The sequence below is a fragment of the Stenella coeruleoalba genome (assembly GCF_951394435.1).
Source record: "Stenella coeruleoalba genome assembly, chromosome: 12".
Taxonomy (NCBI): domain Eukaryota; kingdom Metazoa; phylum Chordata; class Mammalia; order Artiodactyla; family Delphinidae; genus Stenella; species Stenella coeruleoalba.
Window position 1 is genome coordinate 88,575,783 of NC_137158.1, and position 17,529 is coordinate 88,593,311.

A 17,529-nucleotide genomic window follows, 5' to 3' on the forward strand; every position below is an offset into this window, starting at 1 on the left:
AGGTTGTTTCAAGATTACAAGATTAAGGGGGATAACGTACGTGGAAGTGCCTGTCACTGGGTCACACACGCAGTAGGAGGCGTTCAGTGAAGTATAGTTAAAATGTTAGCTGAACCACAGTGCTCAGGCTGGATTAGAGGAGAGCTTAGCGTGCCTGTGCGTTGGGAAGGGCAGGGCTGCTCGCTTCCTGGGGCTTGGGCGTGGGCAGATGTCCCTTCTCTGTATTCTCACTTCTCAGTTGTGGCATGAGGGGCCCGATTACTAATGTCATTTTCAGTTCTAACCCCGTCCTCAGCACAGCAGTAAAACAGGTGAACAGGGATTTGTAGCCCTGATGATCTGTGTAGATTTACCCATTAATTGTCTAATATTCAAGATGACCATGTTTTATTTTTTAATAAATTTGTTTATTTATTTTTGGCTGCGTTGGGTCTTCTTTGCTGCGCGCGGGCTTTTCTCTAGTTGCGGTGAGCAGGGGCTACCCTTGTTGTGGTGCGCAGGCTTCTCAGTGCAGTAGCTTCTCTTGTTGCGGAGCACGGGCTCTAGGTGCATGGGCTTCAGTAGTTGTGGCACGCGGGCTCAGTAGTTGTGGCACATGGGCTCAGTAGTTGTGACTCGTGGGCTCTAGAACGCAGGCTCAGTAGTTGTGGCTCTCGGGCTTAGTTGCTCCACGGCATGTGGGATCTTCCTGGACCAGGGCTCGAACCCGTGACCCCTGCACTGGCAGGCGGATTCTTAACCACCGAGCCACCAGGGAAGCCCCCATATGCTTTTTAATGCAGAGTTGTGGTACCCCTTAAATCAAGCTGCTGGATGGTGAAAATATTCAGTTATTTTGACAGTGTTTATTTAATTAATAAATTAAGGGGAAATTCCCTGAAAGCACCAAAAATCCAGAGTTTATTAGATTATATTTATCATAAAAGAGGGACTTACAGTCTTAAAATTCAGTCTTTAAATCCTCTGTAGTTGGTGATGGACGTTCCTTTGATTTTCCTTCCTTTCAGTTGTTTGGTTCAGGAATCGAGCCCCATCACTGTGACCTCACAAACATGGATGGAGTGGTCACGGTCACGCCGAGGAGCATGGATGCCGAGACCTACGTGGACGGGCAGCGCATCTCGGAGACGACGATGCTGCACAGCGGGATGAAGGTGCAGTTTGGGGTGTCCCATGTGTTTAAGTTCGTGGACCCCAGCCAGGACCACGCTCTGCCCAAGAGATCCATGGATGGAGGCCTGATGGCGAAGGGTCCCAGACAGAGGCCTGGGTAAGGAGCATCCGTCACTTTAAGAATTCCAGAATGTTGTGATCGTGCTGAAAATGAAATGAATTCGCCACAGGTTATGTGTTTTATTGTGTTTTCAAAGTCTGTGGTTTGTGGTTCAGGTTCTTGTTGATTTGGGTTGGTTTCAGAGAAGAAGAAGAAGAAAGAAGGTCTTGACTTCATCTTGAAATTGGAAGTTGTGGCTGGTTTTTACTTTTAAATTTTGTTTTTTACCTGATACTTTTTTTAAAATAAATTTATTTATTTATTTTTGGCTGCGTTGGGTCTTCGTTGCTGCGCGCGGGCTTTTCTCTAGTTGCCGCGAGCGGGGGCTACTCTTCGTTGCGGTGCGCGGTCTTCTCACTGCGGTAGCTTCTCTTGTTAAGGAGCATGGGCGCCAGGTGTGCGGGCTTCAGTAGTTATGGCGCGCGGGCTCCGTAGTTGTGGCTCGCGGGCTCTAGAGCGCAGGCTCAAGAGTTGTGGCACGTGGGCTTAGCTGCTCCGCGGCATGTGGGATCTTCCCGGACCAGGGCAGGGCTCGAACTCGTGTCCCCTGCATCGGCAGGTGGATTCTTAACCACTGCGCCACCAGGGAAGCCCTAGCTGATACTTTAAAACAACACTTTATTTGGATTATGGTGTTGTGTGTTATGAGCCTTACATCACCGAGGTGCTTTTGTTGAGGTGTGCCTTCTCTGTTACTAGTAGTGAAGCACGTTGTTCTTTGTTAAGGAATTCAAGGTATTTGGCTCCACCTAGTGCCTGTCTGAGGACTTGCAACGTGGGCCTGGTGCTGGAAAAGGAAACTCCTTACCGTCTGGGAAAACTTCTCTGAGGGGAAGGGAATAGGACTTCCTTTTTGATAACATTTTGTTCATGAATATACTGCCCGGTGACTATTACCCGTCTTACAGGTTGCTAGGGTGTGGATCTTGGGAAGACAGGGGCAGTAGCTTCTCCCCGGCCCTGCTGAGAGCACAGACGTAGCATCCCAGGGGTGGCGCTCCTCGTTCCTGTGCCGTGGTTTCCTGCGTGAAACCGCGCAGAGCTTCCACCTGGGGCCACGTGGGGATCGTTCCCGTTCCCTCGTGCTGGCCCTTCGCTAGCTCACTGTCGGCACTAGGAGTTCTACCCTGACGGCTGCTGCCAGGCAGTTGAGGACGTCTTGGCCTCTCTTCTCACTCTGTCCACATTGAATCCTGGCGGTGGAGAAGGGTGAAGGGCGGTCGCGGTTGGTGCAGATAAGACGTAACACCACTCCCGGGTGGACGCTCTGTGGTTCGCGCATGTTCGCGTCAGCAGGGTGGATGTAGGGACTGCCGTGCGGGTGTGGGGATCTGACGTCCCAGCGTCTCGCCTTCCAGTGCCAGGGTTCAGCAAGTGACCGAGCCCTTCGTCCCCGAAAGAACCGGCGTGGGTCTGTTCTTCACAGGAAGGTCCCTGTCTCCATCTTTAAACTGGGCGCGCGATAAACCCGTCCTTCCCTACTGTGTCTGGCAGGACCAGGTTGTTTAAATTCCTTTTTTCAGGTTGTATTTGTTTATCAGCCGTCTCCCCATTTCCTGTCTCTTGTCGTGACCTGCCCACTGGCTCTTCTCTTCAGCAGATGGTCTTGCTGAAAGGGTTTCCATGTTAATTAGCAGCTTTCCTTCGCCCCATTTCTTCCTTTCAGAACCAGACAACTGGACAGGGTAAAGCCCGCCTGCTTAATAGCCTCACGCTTATTCCTCGTAAGTTTCTCCAGAGAACTTACCGTGTGAGCAGTTCTTCTGGTGTGGTGTGTATCGTCTATCAGCAGTGCCTACGATTACTGCCTCTTATTTGCAACTGGGCTTTACTTCTAGGTTTTGTATCATATTTATTTTGATGGTGTTAGTTGGTAGTGTTACTGTCATAAACACAGTTCTACAAACTGTCTCTGTCCCACTCTTGCAGTCGGCGCTTCAGTTTTGTGGGCGATGTTTTCCTGGGTGAGAACATCCGTCTCCTACTGCTTTTTGCCTTAATGGTTCCTGCTCTGGAGGCCTGCGGTTGTTGATTCTTGTCTTGTCTCTGGCTGAAAGCAGAGTTCGTGTAAGGACATGGAGAACATCTCACTGAGGGGTAGGGCTGCTGTGACATTTCATTTTTATTACATCTTTTTCCTGCAAAACTAGTCAAAACTGCTTAGTGGTTGAATATACCAGTACTTACACGTACATCCATAAAGTAGAACGGACTTTCCTTTTTTATAAAAATTAATACTGTTCTCATGTTAAACCATTATGCAGACTTCTAGGTAGATAACTCAGGTATTCCTTTTTTTCACACATGTATGTATATTTCTTAAATGAGCTATAATTGGCGTATTAGTTCAGGCGTGTGACATAGTGATTCAGTATTTGTATGTATTGTGAAATGATCACAGTAAGTCTAGTTACGTCCATCGCCACACGTAGTTATGCAGTTTTTTCCTGTGATGAGAACTTTAGATCTCCTCTTAGCAGCTTTCAGTTATGCAGCACAGTCTCAGGAAATGTAGTCACTGTGCTGTGCATTACCTCCCCAGGACTTAATTATTTTAAAACTGGAAGCCTGTACCTTTTGACCCATTTTGGCCTTCCCCCCACCATCCGGACACCCCTGCCTCTGGTGTCCACCAATGTTTGTATCTGTGAGTTTGGTTTTTTTGTTGTTACTGTTTTTTTATATACAGTTTTCAAAGGTCACTTCCCATTTACAGTTATTACAAAATATTGGCTCTGCTCCCCACGTCGTACAACATATTCTTGAGCCCGTGGTACACCCGGCGGTTTACGCCTCCCATCCCACAGCCCCTGTACTGCCCTTCTCCCCACCCCCGTCGTAACCACTAGTTTGTTCTCTGTGTCTGTGAGTCTGCTTCTTTTTTCTTGTATTCACTAGTCTGTTGTATTTTTCGGGTGGTATCTGTAGGATTTGTCTTTCTCTGTCTGACTTGACTTAGCGTAATGCCCTCCAAGTCCATCCATGTTGCTGCAAATGGCAAAATTTCATTCCTTTTATGGCTGTCTTGTTGTTCTAAGTTCCACATGTAAGTGAGATCATATGGTAATTGTCTTTCTCTGACATTCCAGTGAGCACAGTTTCTTCACATTCCATTCATGTTGTCACAAATGGCAAGATTTCCTTCATTTTTATGGTTGAATAATATTCCTGTGAGCGTGTGTACACAGACACAGGCGTGCACGCACGCGCGCGCCCACACACACACTCCCACTATATCATCCTTATCCATTCTTCCATCAGTGGACACTTAGGCTGCTCCCATATCTTGGCTGTTGTGAGTGAGGCTGCAGTGAACGTGAGGTGAGGATATCATATCAAGTCAGTGTTCTCATTGTCTTCGGATATACCCCCGGAAGTGGGATTGCTGGGTCATACGGTAGCTCTTGTGTTAATTGTTGAGGAACCTCCATTGCCGGTCTCCATAGTGGCTGCACCGATCTCCATTCCCACCAACAGTGCACGAGTGTTCCCTTTTCTCCACACCCTCACCAACACATACCTCTTGTCCTTTTGATGATGGCCATTCTGGTAGGTGTGAGGTGATGCCTCCTTGCGGTTTTGATTTGCATTTCCCTGGTGATTAGTGACGTCGAGCATCTTGTCATGTACTTGTTGGTGATCTGTATGTCTTTAGAAAATGTTTATTCAGATCCTCTGCCCGCTTGTTAATTGTTTTTTTTTTGGGAGGCGATGTTGTTACTGAGTTGTATGAAGTCTTTATATATTTTGGATATTAACCCGTTATCAGATATATGGTTTGCAAATATTTTCTCCCCTTGCACACATTGCTTCTTCATTTTGTCGGTGGTTTCCTTTGCTGTGCAGAAGCTTTTAGTTTGCTGCAGTCCCACTTGTTTATTTTGCTTTTGTTGCCTTTTTTGTCAGATGCAAAAACTCATCACCAAGACTAGTGTCAAGGAGCTTACTGCCTATATTTTCTCCTGGGAGTTTATGGTTTCAGATCTTACTCAAGCCTTTGATCCATTTTGAGCTAATCTTTGTGTTTGGTGTAAGATGGTGATCCATTCTCATTCTTTTGCACGTGGCTGTCCAGTGTTCCCAACACTTTTTATTGAAGAGAGTGTCCTGTATGTTCTCTGTCATTGTATATTCTTGGCTCCTTTGTCATAGATTAATTGACCATATATGTGTGGGTTTATTTCTGGGCTCTCTATCCTGTTCCATTGATCTGTGTGTCTGTTTTTAGGCTGATACCATTCTGTTCTGATTACTACAGCTTTGTACAATAATATAGTTTGAAATCAGGGAGTGACTTGTTCTTTTTCTTTGTTCTGTCTCAAGGTTGCTTTCACTACTTGGGATCTTTTGTGGTTCCATAGAAATTTTAGAATTGTTCTATTTTTGTGAAAAATGCCATTGGAATTTTGATAGGGATTCCAATGAATGTATAGATTGCCTTGGGTGGTATGGACATTTTAACAATATCCATTCTTCCAGTCCATGAGCACAAAATAACAAATATCTTCCATTTATTTGTATCTTCTTCAGTTTCTTTTATCAGTGTCTTGGAGTTTTCAGTGTACTGGTCTTTCACCTCCTTGGTTAAATTTATTTTTAGGTGTTTTATTCTTTTTGATGCGGCTGTAAATGGGATTATTTTCTTAATGTCTCTGATATTTTATTGTGTATAGAAACACAACATATTTTTGTTATTGGTTTTGAATAACAAATTGGCTTATTCTAACACATAATGTGTTAGATGTGTTAATGTGTTATGTGTGTTAATGTGTTATTCTAACACATTTTTTAGTGGAGTCTTTAGGATTTTCTGTATATAGCATCTTGTCATCTGCAAATAGTGACAGTTTCCCTTATTTTCTGATTTAGATGGTTCTTATTTCTTTTTCTTGCCTAATTGCTCTGGCTTTGTTGAATAAAATTGGTGAGAGTAGGCGTCCTTGTCTTGTTCCTGATCTTAGAGGAAATGCTTTCAGTTCTTCGCTGTTGAGTGTGATGTTGACTTAGGTTTGGCATACGTGGCCTTTGTGATGATGAGGGATGTTTCTTTTGTGCCCTCTTTGTGGAGAGTTTTTATCACAAATGGCTGTTGAATTTTGTCAGATCTTGTTCTGCATATGTGGAGATGACCGTGGTGTGCCACGTTGGTGGATTTGTGGCTGTTGAACCATCTGTGTGCATCCCTGGAATAAATCACACTTGATCATGGTGTATGAGCCTCTCAACAGATGTTTTAGGGCTCTTTCTCCCCTTCGGTTGGGCCTCTCTCGTGAACTGGAATAAATGGATTGCATTCACCCTTCATTTCTGCCAAAGAGCTGTAGCTTGCCTCAGATTATTGACTCTTTGAAATGAGATTTCGTTTATATTCTCAACTAATTTTTCATAATGATAAGTTTAACAGTTTTGGTATTTTTGAGATATTCTTAAAAACTGTTTAGAATTACTCTGGATCTAATTATTGACATTATCAAAAATTTCTCCATTTCTTTATTTGTAGCCTAATGGTGGTATCCGTGAGCTTTTAAAAAACCATCAGCTTGGCTTTCAGGCAGGAGTCAGCTGGGCCTGTGCCTTGTCTTCATGCCCACTCCACCCCCCCACCCCACCCCAGCCTTCCCTGAGCCCACACGTGGGCTCCTGGCGCCTCAGGTGTCGGTGCTGTGTTCACACACCCCGGCCTTCCCTGAGCCCACACATGCCATTTGCCACCTAGAGAGACTCACTGACGGAACAGCTTTCTCTGTTTTCCTTTATGCTTCCTTTCAATTTTTTGTTATTAGTTTTCAAAAAACTGATCTCAAAAAAGGGAGAAGACTCAAGTCAATAGAATTAGAAATGAAAAAGGAGAAGTAACAACTGACACTACAGAAATACAAAAGATCATGAGAGATTACTACAAGCAACTCTATGCCAATAAAATGGACAACCTGGAAGAAATGGACAAATACTTAGAAATGCAAAACCTGCCAAGACTGAACCAGGAAGAAAGAAAAAATATGAACAGACCAATCACAAGCACTGAAATTGTGACTGTGATTAAAAATCTTCCAACAAACAAAAGCCCAGGACCAGATGGCTTCACAGGCGAATTCTATCAAACATTTAGAGAAGAGCTAACACCTATCCTTCTCAAACTCTTCCAAAATATAGCAGAGGGAGGAACACTCCCAAATTCATTCTACGAGGCCACCATCACCTTGATACCAAAACCAGACAAGGATGTCACAAAGAAAGAAAACTACAGGCCGATATCACTGATGAACATAGATGCAAAAATCCTCAACAAAATACTAGCAAACAGAATCCAACAGCACATTAAAAGGATCTTACACCATGATCAAGTGGGGTTTATTCCAGGAATGCAAGGATTCTTAAATATACGCAAATCAATCAATGTGATAAACCATATTAACAAATTGAAGGAGAAAAACCATATGATCATCTCAATAGATGCAGAGAAAGCTTTTGACAAAATTCAACACCCATTTATGATAAAAACTCTGCAGAAAGTAGGCATAGAGGGAACTTTCCTCAACATAATAAAGGTCATATATGACAAACCCACAGCCAACATCATCCTCAATGGTGAAACACTGAAAGCATTTCCACTAAGATCAGGAACAAGACAAGGTTGCCCACTCTCACCACTCTTATTCAATATAGTTTTGGAAGTTTTAGCCACAGCAATCAGAGAAGAAAAGGAAATAAAAGGATTCCAAATCGGAAAAGAAGAAGTAAAGCTGTCACTGTTTGCAGGTGACATGATACTATACATAGAGAATCCTAAAGATGCTACCAGGAAACTACTAGAGCTAATCAATGAATTTGGTAAAGTTGCAGGATACAAAATTAATGCACAGAAATCTCTTGCATTCCTATACACTAATGATGAAAAATCTGAAAGTGAAATCAAGAAAACAGTCCCATTTACCATTGCAACAAAAAGAATAAAATAATCTAGGAATAAACCTACCTAAGGAGACAAAAGACCTGTATGCAGAAAATTATAAGACACTGATGAAAGAAATTAAAGATGATACAAATAGATGGAGAGATATACCATGTTCTTGGATCGGAAGAATCAACATTGTGAAAATGACTCTACTACCCAAAGCAATCTACAGATTCAGTGCAATCCCTATCAAACTACCACTGGCATTTTTTACAGAACTAGAACAAAAAATTTCACAATTTGTATGGAAACACAAAAGACCCCGAATAGCCAAAGCAATCTTGAGCACGAAAAACGGAGCTGGAGGAATCAGGCTCCCTGACTTCAGACTATACTACAAAGCTACAGTAATCAAGACAGTATGGTACTGGCACAAAAACAGAAAGATAGATCAATGGAACAGGATAGAAAGCCCAGAGACAAACCCACGCACACATGGTCACCTTATCTTTGATAAAGGAGGCAGGAATGTACAGTGGAGAAAGGACAGCCTCTTCAATAAGTGGTGCTGGGAAAACTGGACAGGTACATGTAAAAGTATGAGATTAGATCACTCCCTAACACCATACACAAAAATAAGCTCAAAATGGATTAAAGACCTAAACGTAAGGCCAGAAACTATCAAACTCTTAGAGGAAAACATAGACAGAACACTCTGTGACATAAATCACAGCAAGATCCTTTTTGACCCACCTCCTAGAGAAATGGAAATAAAAACAAAAATAAACAAATGGGACCTAATGAAACTTAAAAGCTTTTGCACAGCAAAGGAAACCATAAACAAGACCAAAAGACAACCCTCATAACGGGAGAAAATAGTTGCAAATGAAGCAACTGACAAAGGATTAATCTCCAAAATATACAAGCAGCTCATGCAGCTCAATAACAAAAAAAAACAAGCAACCCAATCCAAAGATGGGCAGAAGACCTAAATAGACATTTTTCCAAAGAAGATTTACAGACTGCCAACAAACACATGAAAGAATGCTCAACATCACTAATCATCAGAGATAGGCAAATCAAAACCAGAAAGAGATACCATCTCATACCAGTCAGAATGGCCATCACCAAAAAATCTAGAAACAATAAATGCTGGAGAGGGTGTGGAGAAAAGGGACCACTCCTGCACTGCTGATGGGAATGTGAATTGGTACAGCCACTATGGAGAACAGTATGGAGGTTCCTTAAAAAACTACAAATAGAACTACCATATGACCCAGCAATCCCACTACTGGGCATATACCCTGAGAAAAGCATAATTCGAAAAGAGTCATGTACCAAAATGTTCATTGCAGCTCTATTTACAATAGCCCGGAGATGGAAACAACCTAAGTGCCCATCATCGGATGAATGGATAAAGAAGATGTGGCACATATATACAATGGAATATTACTCAGCCATAAAAAGAGACGAAATTGAGCTATTTGTAATGAGGTGGATAGACCTAGAGTCTGTCATACAGAGTGAAGTAAGTCAGAAAGAGAAAGACAAATACCGTATGCTAACACATATATATATGGAATTTAAGGGAAAAAAATGTCATGAAGAACCTAGGGGTAAGACAGGAATAAAGACACAGACCTACTGGAGAACGGACTTGAGGATATGGGGAGGGGGAAGGGTGAGCTGTGACAAAGCGAGAGAGAGGCATGGACATATATACACTACCAAACGTAAGGTAGATAGCTAGTGGGAAGCAGCCGCATAGCACAGGGAGATCAGCTCGGTGCTTTGTGACCGCCTGGAGGGGTGGGATAGGGAGGGTGGGAGGGAGGGAGACGCAAGAGGGAAGAGATATGGGAACATATGTATATGTATAACTGATTCACTTTGTTATAAAGCAGAAACTAACACACCATTGTAAAGCAATTATACCCCAATAAAGATGTTAAAAAAAAAAGAAAAAGAAAAATGATAATAAACAATAAAAATGGGAGGTGGAGAAGGAAGGCTCACTTTCTTACCTTTCAGAGTAGAGAGTCAAAAACAAAAATCTGATCTCAAGAGTATTCAGTATACATTGGTAGGAAAAGTTCATAAAGTCACAGTAGTTTTTTAATTCATTAAGCTCATATTCTGGCAGTAAAGTGATTTCTTGAAGGTCTTTGGACGTTGGGATATTTAGCTAACTGTTCCTTTTGTGTTATAAAGAAGAGACTACCTCTTACCATTGGAGAGTTACTAATTCTATGTATTTCTTTTTCTGTCTCAACAGAATTGTTCAGGAGACAACTTTTGATTTGGGAGGAGATGTTCATAGTGGGACAGCATTACCAGCGAGCAAGGTGGGTGATTGTCTCTTACCTGACAGGACTGTGTTTGTTTCGCATAACAGGACGTCTTTGATGAACTACTGATGACATCCTCGTAAAAGTATTGTACAGACAGACTTTAATAGTGGCCTGCGTGTGGGTGTCCTAACCACTCGTGTCTCTCGTGGTGATACGTGAGCAGCAGACCGTCTTTTCCGCTAAGGCCGGGAGGCTGTGCTCTCTCTCCCGAGCAGTGTGTCCTAGGCCTGTCCTCTGTGTGGCCAGCCTTTCTCGCTCAGGCCACCCCCGCAGATAGCGGACTCCTGCCCTTCTTACCTCAGCCTGGGTCCCGGCTCCCACCTGCCGCTTCACGCCCGTGGGCGCTGTGCTCTCTCTCTTGCACAGTTGGTTTACTTCTGTCCTCGTTCTGGTTCCCGTCTGCTGGGTCACACCCCACACCCAGACTCGGGGACTGAAGCAGCAGCTGTTTTGTTTCTTCGTAGCTGTGCAGGGCGGTTTGGGCTCAGTCTGCTCTGCTGGTCTTGCTGGTGGCTCCTTGTGTGGGACGGCTGGTGGCCGGGACCCCTCGCCCATCTCTCTCCACGGGGGCGGCAGACGTCTTAGTGCCTCACGAGAAGCGCTGAGCTCCCAGGCCTTGCGCCTTCCACTGCGCCGTTCACGGGCCCGGCTCGGGGGCAGGAGCTGCTCGCGTGGGGCTCATCTTCGGGCACCGGGACAGATTTTTAAAACCCTTCCTTCCTGTCCTCTCCAGCTACTGCCCGTTTCCTACTCGTGTTCTCAGCACGGTTTCTGGCAGGGATCATCGGCGGTGGCCGTGTCCACGGCCTGCACTCCATCTCCTTTCCCGCCGTAGGGCCGCGCCTGTCCCGGGCACCGACGCCCCCGGTTCCAGGTCCCGTGTGGTCCGTCTCGGCGGTGCCAGCACCACCCAGCGAGGGCACGCCCTCCGCCCCAGGGCCTCTCTCGCCCCCGTCTCACGGCACCTTCCTCCTCAGTCTGATTGGTGGGTCCCCGTCCCCCCCCACCTGATTCTGAAATTGGGGGCCAAGGCTTCAGACCTCGGGCCCCCCTCTTCCGTTGGTACCTGTTCCCAGCTGACCTTAGACAGTTGGATGCCCTTTGTGCGCGCCACTCCCGTCTTGGGCGCCAGCCCCCCAGACTCTGCAGCACCCGTCACATTCAACGCAGCTGAGACAAACGGAGACTTTCTTTCTCACGCACCTTCTCTCCCTCACCCTTCCCCACCTCGGGGCCTGACGTCCCATCCTCCAGCGTCCTCGGCATCGCTCGACAGAAACCTGTCGCGGGCCACCCTGGCCCCCCTCGTCCCCTCACCTGGTCACGCCCTCACCCGGTCATCGGCAGGTCCCGCCGGCACGGCCCCTGCCCTCTGACCCGCCTTTGTCTGTCGTCCCCGGGAGAGTCTGGCTGAGGCTGCAGCCGTCCTGTGGCGGAGGGACCGCAGAGCTTCTTAGACGGCAGCCCCTCCTCTGCTCTTCCCTGGCCCGTCATTCTCCTCCCGGCAGCTGAACCGAGGTATTAAAGACGTGAATTAGACGTTGCTACTGCCCTGCTTCCGAAGCCTCTGGGTGGTTTCTTGTCCCGCTGTCACACGGTCGTCGCTCTGTGTCACACAGCTCCTGGGGCCCGGCCCCCTTCCCTCTCAGCTCAGCATGTGCCACCACTGCTTCTGTTCCCGGGACGCCCACCCCCTTCCCACCCAAAGGCCGGGTGGGCCTGCTTCTCGTGGAACGCTCTTTCCACTGGTTGTCCCCCAGCGAGCCCCTTCTTACCTCGGGCTTCCTCTGCAGTCTCCTCCATGAAGGAGTCTTCCTTGAGCGCCCTGGCACTAGTGCACACCGTACGTGACATTCTTTGTGCAGCCCTTGACACCGTACGCTACTTGTTTGTCGATTGACTGTGGAGTGTGAGCTTGTGAGGGTAGTAGGGCTTGTGTGCTCACTGCTGCACTTCTGCTGCTTAGAAAAATGCCTGGTAGTACGTAAAAGTCTCAGTAAAGATCTTCTAAGCAATTTAATGAATAAGTACTCTCAGAACCCAATATAATAACCATCTTTATAAAAAATTTTGCTTCTTATAAAAACGCATAGTCAATATAGAAAACTTGGCTAAATTGAGAAAACGTGTAAAAAAAACTGAAAACAGTTCGTGGTTGGCTTTTGGTAAAATTTTGGTAGATCCTTTTCTGAACTCCTATGCGTGTGTGTGTTCATGTGTATTTTAACATGATTAAATCCTTCTCTACACAGACACACACCTTTCTTTCCTGCTTCCTTCAGCTGTTTTGTGAGCATTTGTTCTAAAAATCATTTGAAAACAGCTAAAGTGGTTTTGTAACATGTTAGTTTATAAACATATCAGTTTATTTGTTCATTGCCTTACCATTATTCATTTATAACAACTTTTTGTAGTCTAAATGTCGCCATCCACTGACCAAGCAATTTTATTTCTGTAGCCATACCTTAACAAAGTAATTAATTACTGTGTGTGAATATATGTGTGTGTGTGTGTATTTATACACACACAAACAAGCACAGCTATCCTGACACTTTATACTGATGAACATTTTAAACAACCTAATAAAAATTGGTTTAATGAACCTTGACGAATAGACAACAGAATGTTAATACAGCCATTACAATTCTGTAACATAAAAATAATATTACGAGATGTCTACAGCATTAGAAAAAGTATCTTTTACAGAGTGTAGGCTGTGTAATGTCATTTATGGGAGATATAAAGAATGGAAAGATACATGCTGCACAAGGTTAATTCTGGTAGGTAAGGCCAGGATGATTTTTATTTACTTATCTGTGCTCAGTTTCTACAGTAAGGGATGTAGCAAGAAGTCTTACATAAATTTTTTGCTGCAGTGGATTTTTTACCTAAATTTATTGATTCTGTTCTGATTGTTTTCTGAACATCAGTAACTCATCCCTCTGTCAGCCACAGGCTGGCTAGGACTGGGCACTGCTTGGAGGGACTTACATCGACTGTGTGGGGTTGCTTCATAGGTGTCTTTTCCCTGTGTTGATTAAGGGCAGGAAGCAAGCCAGTTTCGGTACTGAACCCTTCACTAGGTTTTGAGCTGTGATGAGTGAATTCTTACATCCTTCCTTAAAACTCACAAGTAAACAGAGAGCCGCCTCTTCGCGTTGTGCACATACCCTGTCCACTGTGTCCTGACCCAAGAGAACTCCGTGGAGTCAGGTCGCTGCTATTACTGGACTTTCTGCAGGGCCCTGGTGTGTGTGCCCCACGCCTGCATGCCTGTGTTTTAGAGCCAGACGGGCAAAGTGGCCGTGTGTGCTGTTATTCTCTCAGTGACTGTGCTCTTGGGCACACTGCCGTGGACGTGGCATCCTCGGCACTGCTGGGCCCCTCCTGGCCTCTCCTGTCCCTCTGCGGCCCCCCCCCCGCCTCCCCCGCGACGCTGACTGAGTGTGAAGCGTGGTTGGTCTGCGTGCTGTGTTTAAACGCCCTGTGTTTCCCCTGGACTTAGAGCTCCTCCAGGCTGGACGGCGACAGGGGGCTGTCTGCCGCCAGCACCGCCGAGCGAGGGATGGTGAAGCCCATGGTCAGAGTGGAACAGCAGCTGGACTACCGCAGGCAAGAAAGCAGGTGGGAAATGGGTGCCTTTGGAATTGTGAAAGGAGTGAAAGTACACCTGGAGAGGGTTTGGGTTAAAGGTTACTCACTCCAGAGGTTTGGCTGACATTTTTAGAGTGTTAGCAGTACTTTAAGGTTATTTCCTTTTCATGTTACTGAATTGAAAAAAAAAAGCTTCATCAACAGTTACATCCCTCGCTTACATGCCACGGCCTCATCCAGGTGAAACGGGAGGCAGTTTGAATTAAGATGTTTCCATGTTAAATGTGCTACTTGGTAAAAACAGGGAGAAAGGGAATTTTTGGAGGATTTTAATATTTGATCATTTTGATATTTAGATAAGACTAATCATTTGACCCATTTCCAGAGGAAATCCTCACGTGTTTAAAAATACACAGAGCCAAGAATGAGGTTGAGGTTGAGTGTCTCAGAGTCACGGAGCGCATCCCGCTGCCTCACGCCCTGACGGCTCCCCGTTGAGAGACGGAGATGAGTCTTTTTCTCTGCTGGCACTGGTCTTGCCTAGTTTTTTTGAACAGAGAACATAGACCTTTTGTTATTTCCTTTTCTTAAGATTTTTAAATATATCTCACCTTAAGTCAGAATTCTGCTTCCTTGTGGCTTCTAAAATTGTTTCGGTGTAGGAAAGCATGGTGGTTCATTGTAGGTGGTGAGCCCTCCTCGCACAGAAACGGGGGAGCTGGGTGTGAACGCTCTCGTTATCAGCAGTGGAGCCGGGAGCGCTCGTCTTTGGTGCTTTTCAGACTTTTGATGAGGCCATGCTGACCGTTCCCTTTCGCAGATCCAGTAACCAAGGCATTAGCTGAGGCAGGTCGCTTACATTTGGTGACAGGCGACAAGCGACTGATACAGTTCTTAAGTTTTCCGTCTTGCAGCAGAGGGCACTGTACATTATAAGATTTTAATAGCGTTCATCGTAGTAATTAAATCTGTGGACTCATCTGGGAATCTCAAGTTTTTACCTCATTTTTATTATGGGCTTTTGGTTATTATTCAGTACTTTTTTGTGAATTTTTTTACAATCACAATATGAATCATTATACATGGAGAATTTTTTTTAGATATAATAATAAATAGCCTACTTTCTGTGTCCGGACTTGTTTTTGGTAGTATATTCTAGAATTAGATGTTCAGAACGGTGAATTAGTATTATAAGGAGTTAACCTCATTTGCTTATAAGGTGATCAAGAGGTGTGTATCATAGTTCTTAGCCCATAAATACTTGAATAAGCAAATCATCATTAGGGGAGGGGAAGATTGATTAGGATAATGTTTTTAGGGTATGCAAAATTAATAAGTATATACTTACTAACTTATTAATACATTAATAAATATATGATAATATAGTGTCAGAATAGCCATATGATGATTAATTATATGTCAGAAATTATTTTTTCCTGTGAGCATATATTTTAGTTAAGTTTTTTGCAAGGTCATATTCTTTTGTTTTGCCAAGACTTGTTTAAGTTTTACTGGATATAAATATGTGTTGCTTTGTTGATATGAGGACAGTGATGGAAACAGATGGTTCTTCCCATTTTCAGTCTCTGTTTTTCGTGTATATAATACATTGTTAGTATAAGCAGTTCTTCTACACTGGTACGGTCATAAAAATCTAAGTGGCTTTCATGAGCGATTAAATACTAACCTTAGTCAAGAAAACAATTATGAATGATGGAAAAGACTTTTAAAGTACCACTGACACATTTTAAAATTTTTTTCAATGAGAATTTAAATTCCTTATTTTTAATAGATGTGTTGAAGTGATGAAGCATTAAAAAAATTTGGTAAAAATTTATCCAGGTTCACGTTATGGGTATTAAATTGAAAACTGCTTAGCTACAATTTCAGATGTTTACAAATACGGCAGCATAAGAAAGACATTAAAATAATTGAGCTTTTGAATTACTTCTGTTTCTAAGAGCATTTTTATACCTAAATTATTGAGTTAAATCCAAATTAATAAATCATAGACTGGATAATAAACTTTGAAGCATGTAATTTGGTGAAAAGAAGGTTTTTTTGTTTTTACTTTTCATGTTTATGATAGTTTGAATGAACTCACATTATATTTCTCCTTATTCATCTTTTGGTGCGTGGAGATGAGGATGGAGGGACCAGAACATTTGTTGTTGGAAAGGAATCACTTTAGTTCGCCCGTCTGTACCTGCAGATCTGTAGTCAGCCGTGTTAGTCATCCTACAGCGTGGTCACCGTGCGTGGGGACAAATGCTAACACTGAGTGGTCAAGGGGACCTGGAATGGCAGGGGTCACGTGTCTAACCTCTATTGGGAGAGAAAGGCGATGTCTAGCTCTTAGGACACTTTTCTTTTTCCTGTGTGAGAGCTCAGTTTCAAGCTCAGTGTGGTTTAGATTTTCTCTGTGTCTCCCAGCAGTGTCTCTTCATTGTCACTTGAGCCATCGCGGTAGCAGGTGCCTGGCAGCCTGATCTCTCTGCTCCACGCGACGTCTTCATCAATAATAAAGAAACAGGGTCAGATCTGTTCTCCTGAGGGAAGCAGATACTTCAAGGACCTGACCTCTGTGAGGAGCTGGGACGTGGTCACTCCCAGTTCACTCATTTGAACGTTTGAACAGGTTCCACGTGAAAACCAGTCATCGGGCTGTGTGTTATTTGAAAAAATTTTATATATAGACATTTAAGAAATAGTTGCAGAAATCTGCACTGGTTGTCGGTGATGTTATTAGCTAATGTGACCGGATTTTAAGAAATGGCCATTTTCCTCTTTCAGAACTCAGGACGCTCCTGGGCCTGACCTAATACTGCCTGCAAGCATTGAATTCAGGGAAAGTTGTGAGTAATTTCAGATTCCATTGGTAGTGAATTACTTCTTGTTCCATTTTTCTCCATCTGATTTTCATGGGGTTTTTTTGTTCTTTTTTTTTTTTCTTCTTCTTCTTTTTTGAAATCTTTTCACAGCTGAAGATTCATTTTTATCTGCCATTATAAATTACACTAATAGCTCTACAGTCCATTTTAAGTTGTCACCTACATACGTGTTATATATGGCGTGTCGGTATGTATTGTCCAGCCAGTACAGACCCGACGTCAGTCCCGCAGAACGGACGCACAAAGTGATTGCCATTGTCAACAAGATGGTGAGCATGATGGAAGGGGTCATTCAGGTAAGCGCCAGCCTGCAAAGCCAGTTCAATGACCGTGTTTATAATTTTTAAATCAGTTAAGTTAGTTTTTTTAACATTTCAGATTTGTTTCCATGTTTGACTTCGTCTTAATTTTTTCTAAAACGAAAGTTACATAAGTAGGATTAGAAATTGTGTAGCTTTAAAAGTTGAAAAGAAATGTAAACTTCTTTTCTGTTTCTTCCCTCCAAAATTTAAAATAAGGGAAGAG

General features: G+C 44.0%; 1 protein-coding gene across 9 annotated transcripts in view; it reads left to right on the forward strand.

Annotated features, from left to right (window-relative positions):
• The window catches only part of AFDN (afadin, adherens junction formation factor), a 138,235-nt gene that overhangs the window by 70,681 nt on the left and 50,025 nt on the right, over nt 1-17,529 (forward strand). For all 9 annotated transcript variants that reach the window (XM_079939691.1, XM_079939694.1, XM_079939696.1 and 6 more), the window contains exons 10-14: nt 1,008-1,270; nt 10,444-10,513; nt 14,025-14,143; nt 16,907-16,968; nt 17,095-17,300. In XM_079939691.1, coding sequence (XP_079795817.1) covers nt 1,008-1,270; nt 10,444-10,513; nt 14,025-14,143; nt 16,907-16,968; nt 17,095-17,300 — 720 coding nt within the window. The remainder of the gene's footprint in view (nt 1-1,007; nt 1,271-10,443; nt 10,514-14,024; nt 14,144-16,906; nt 16,969-17,094; nt 17,301-17,529) is intronic.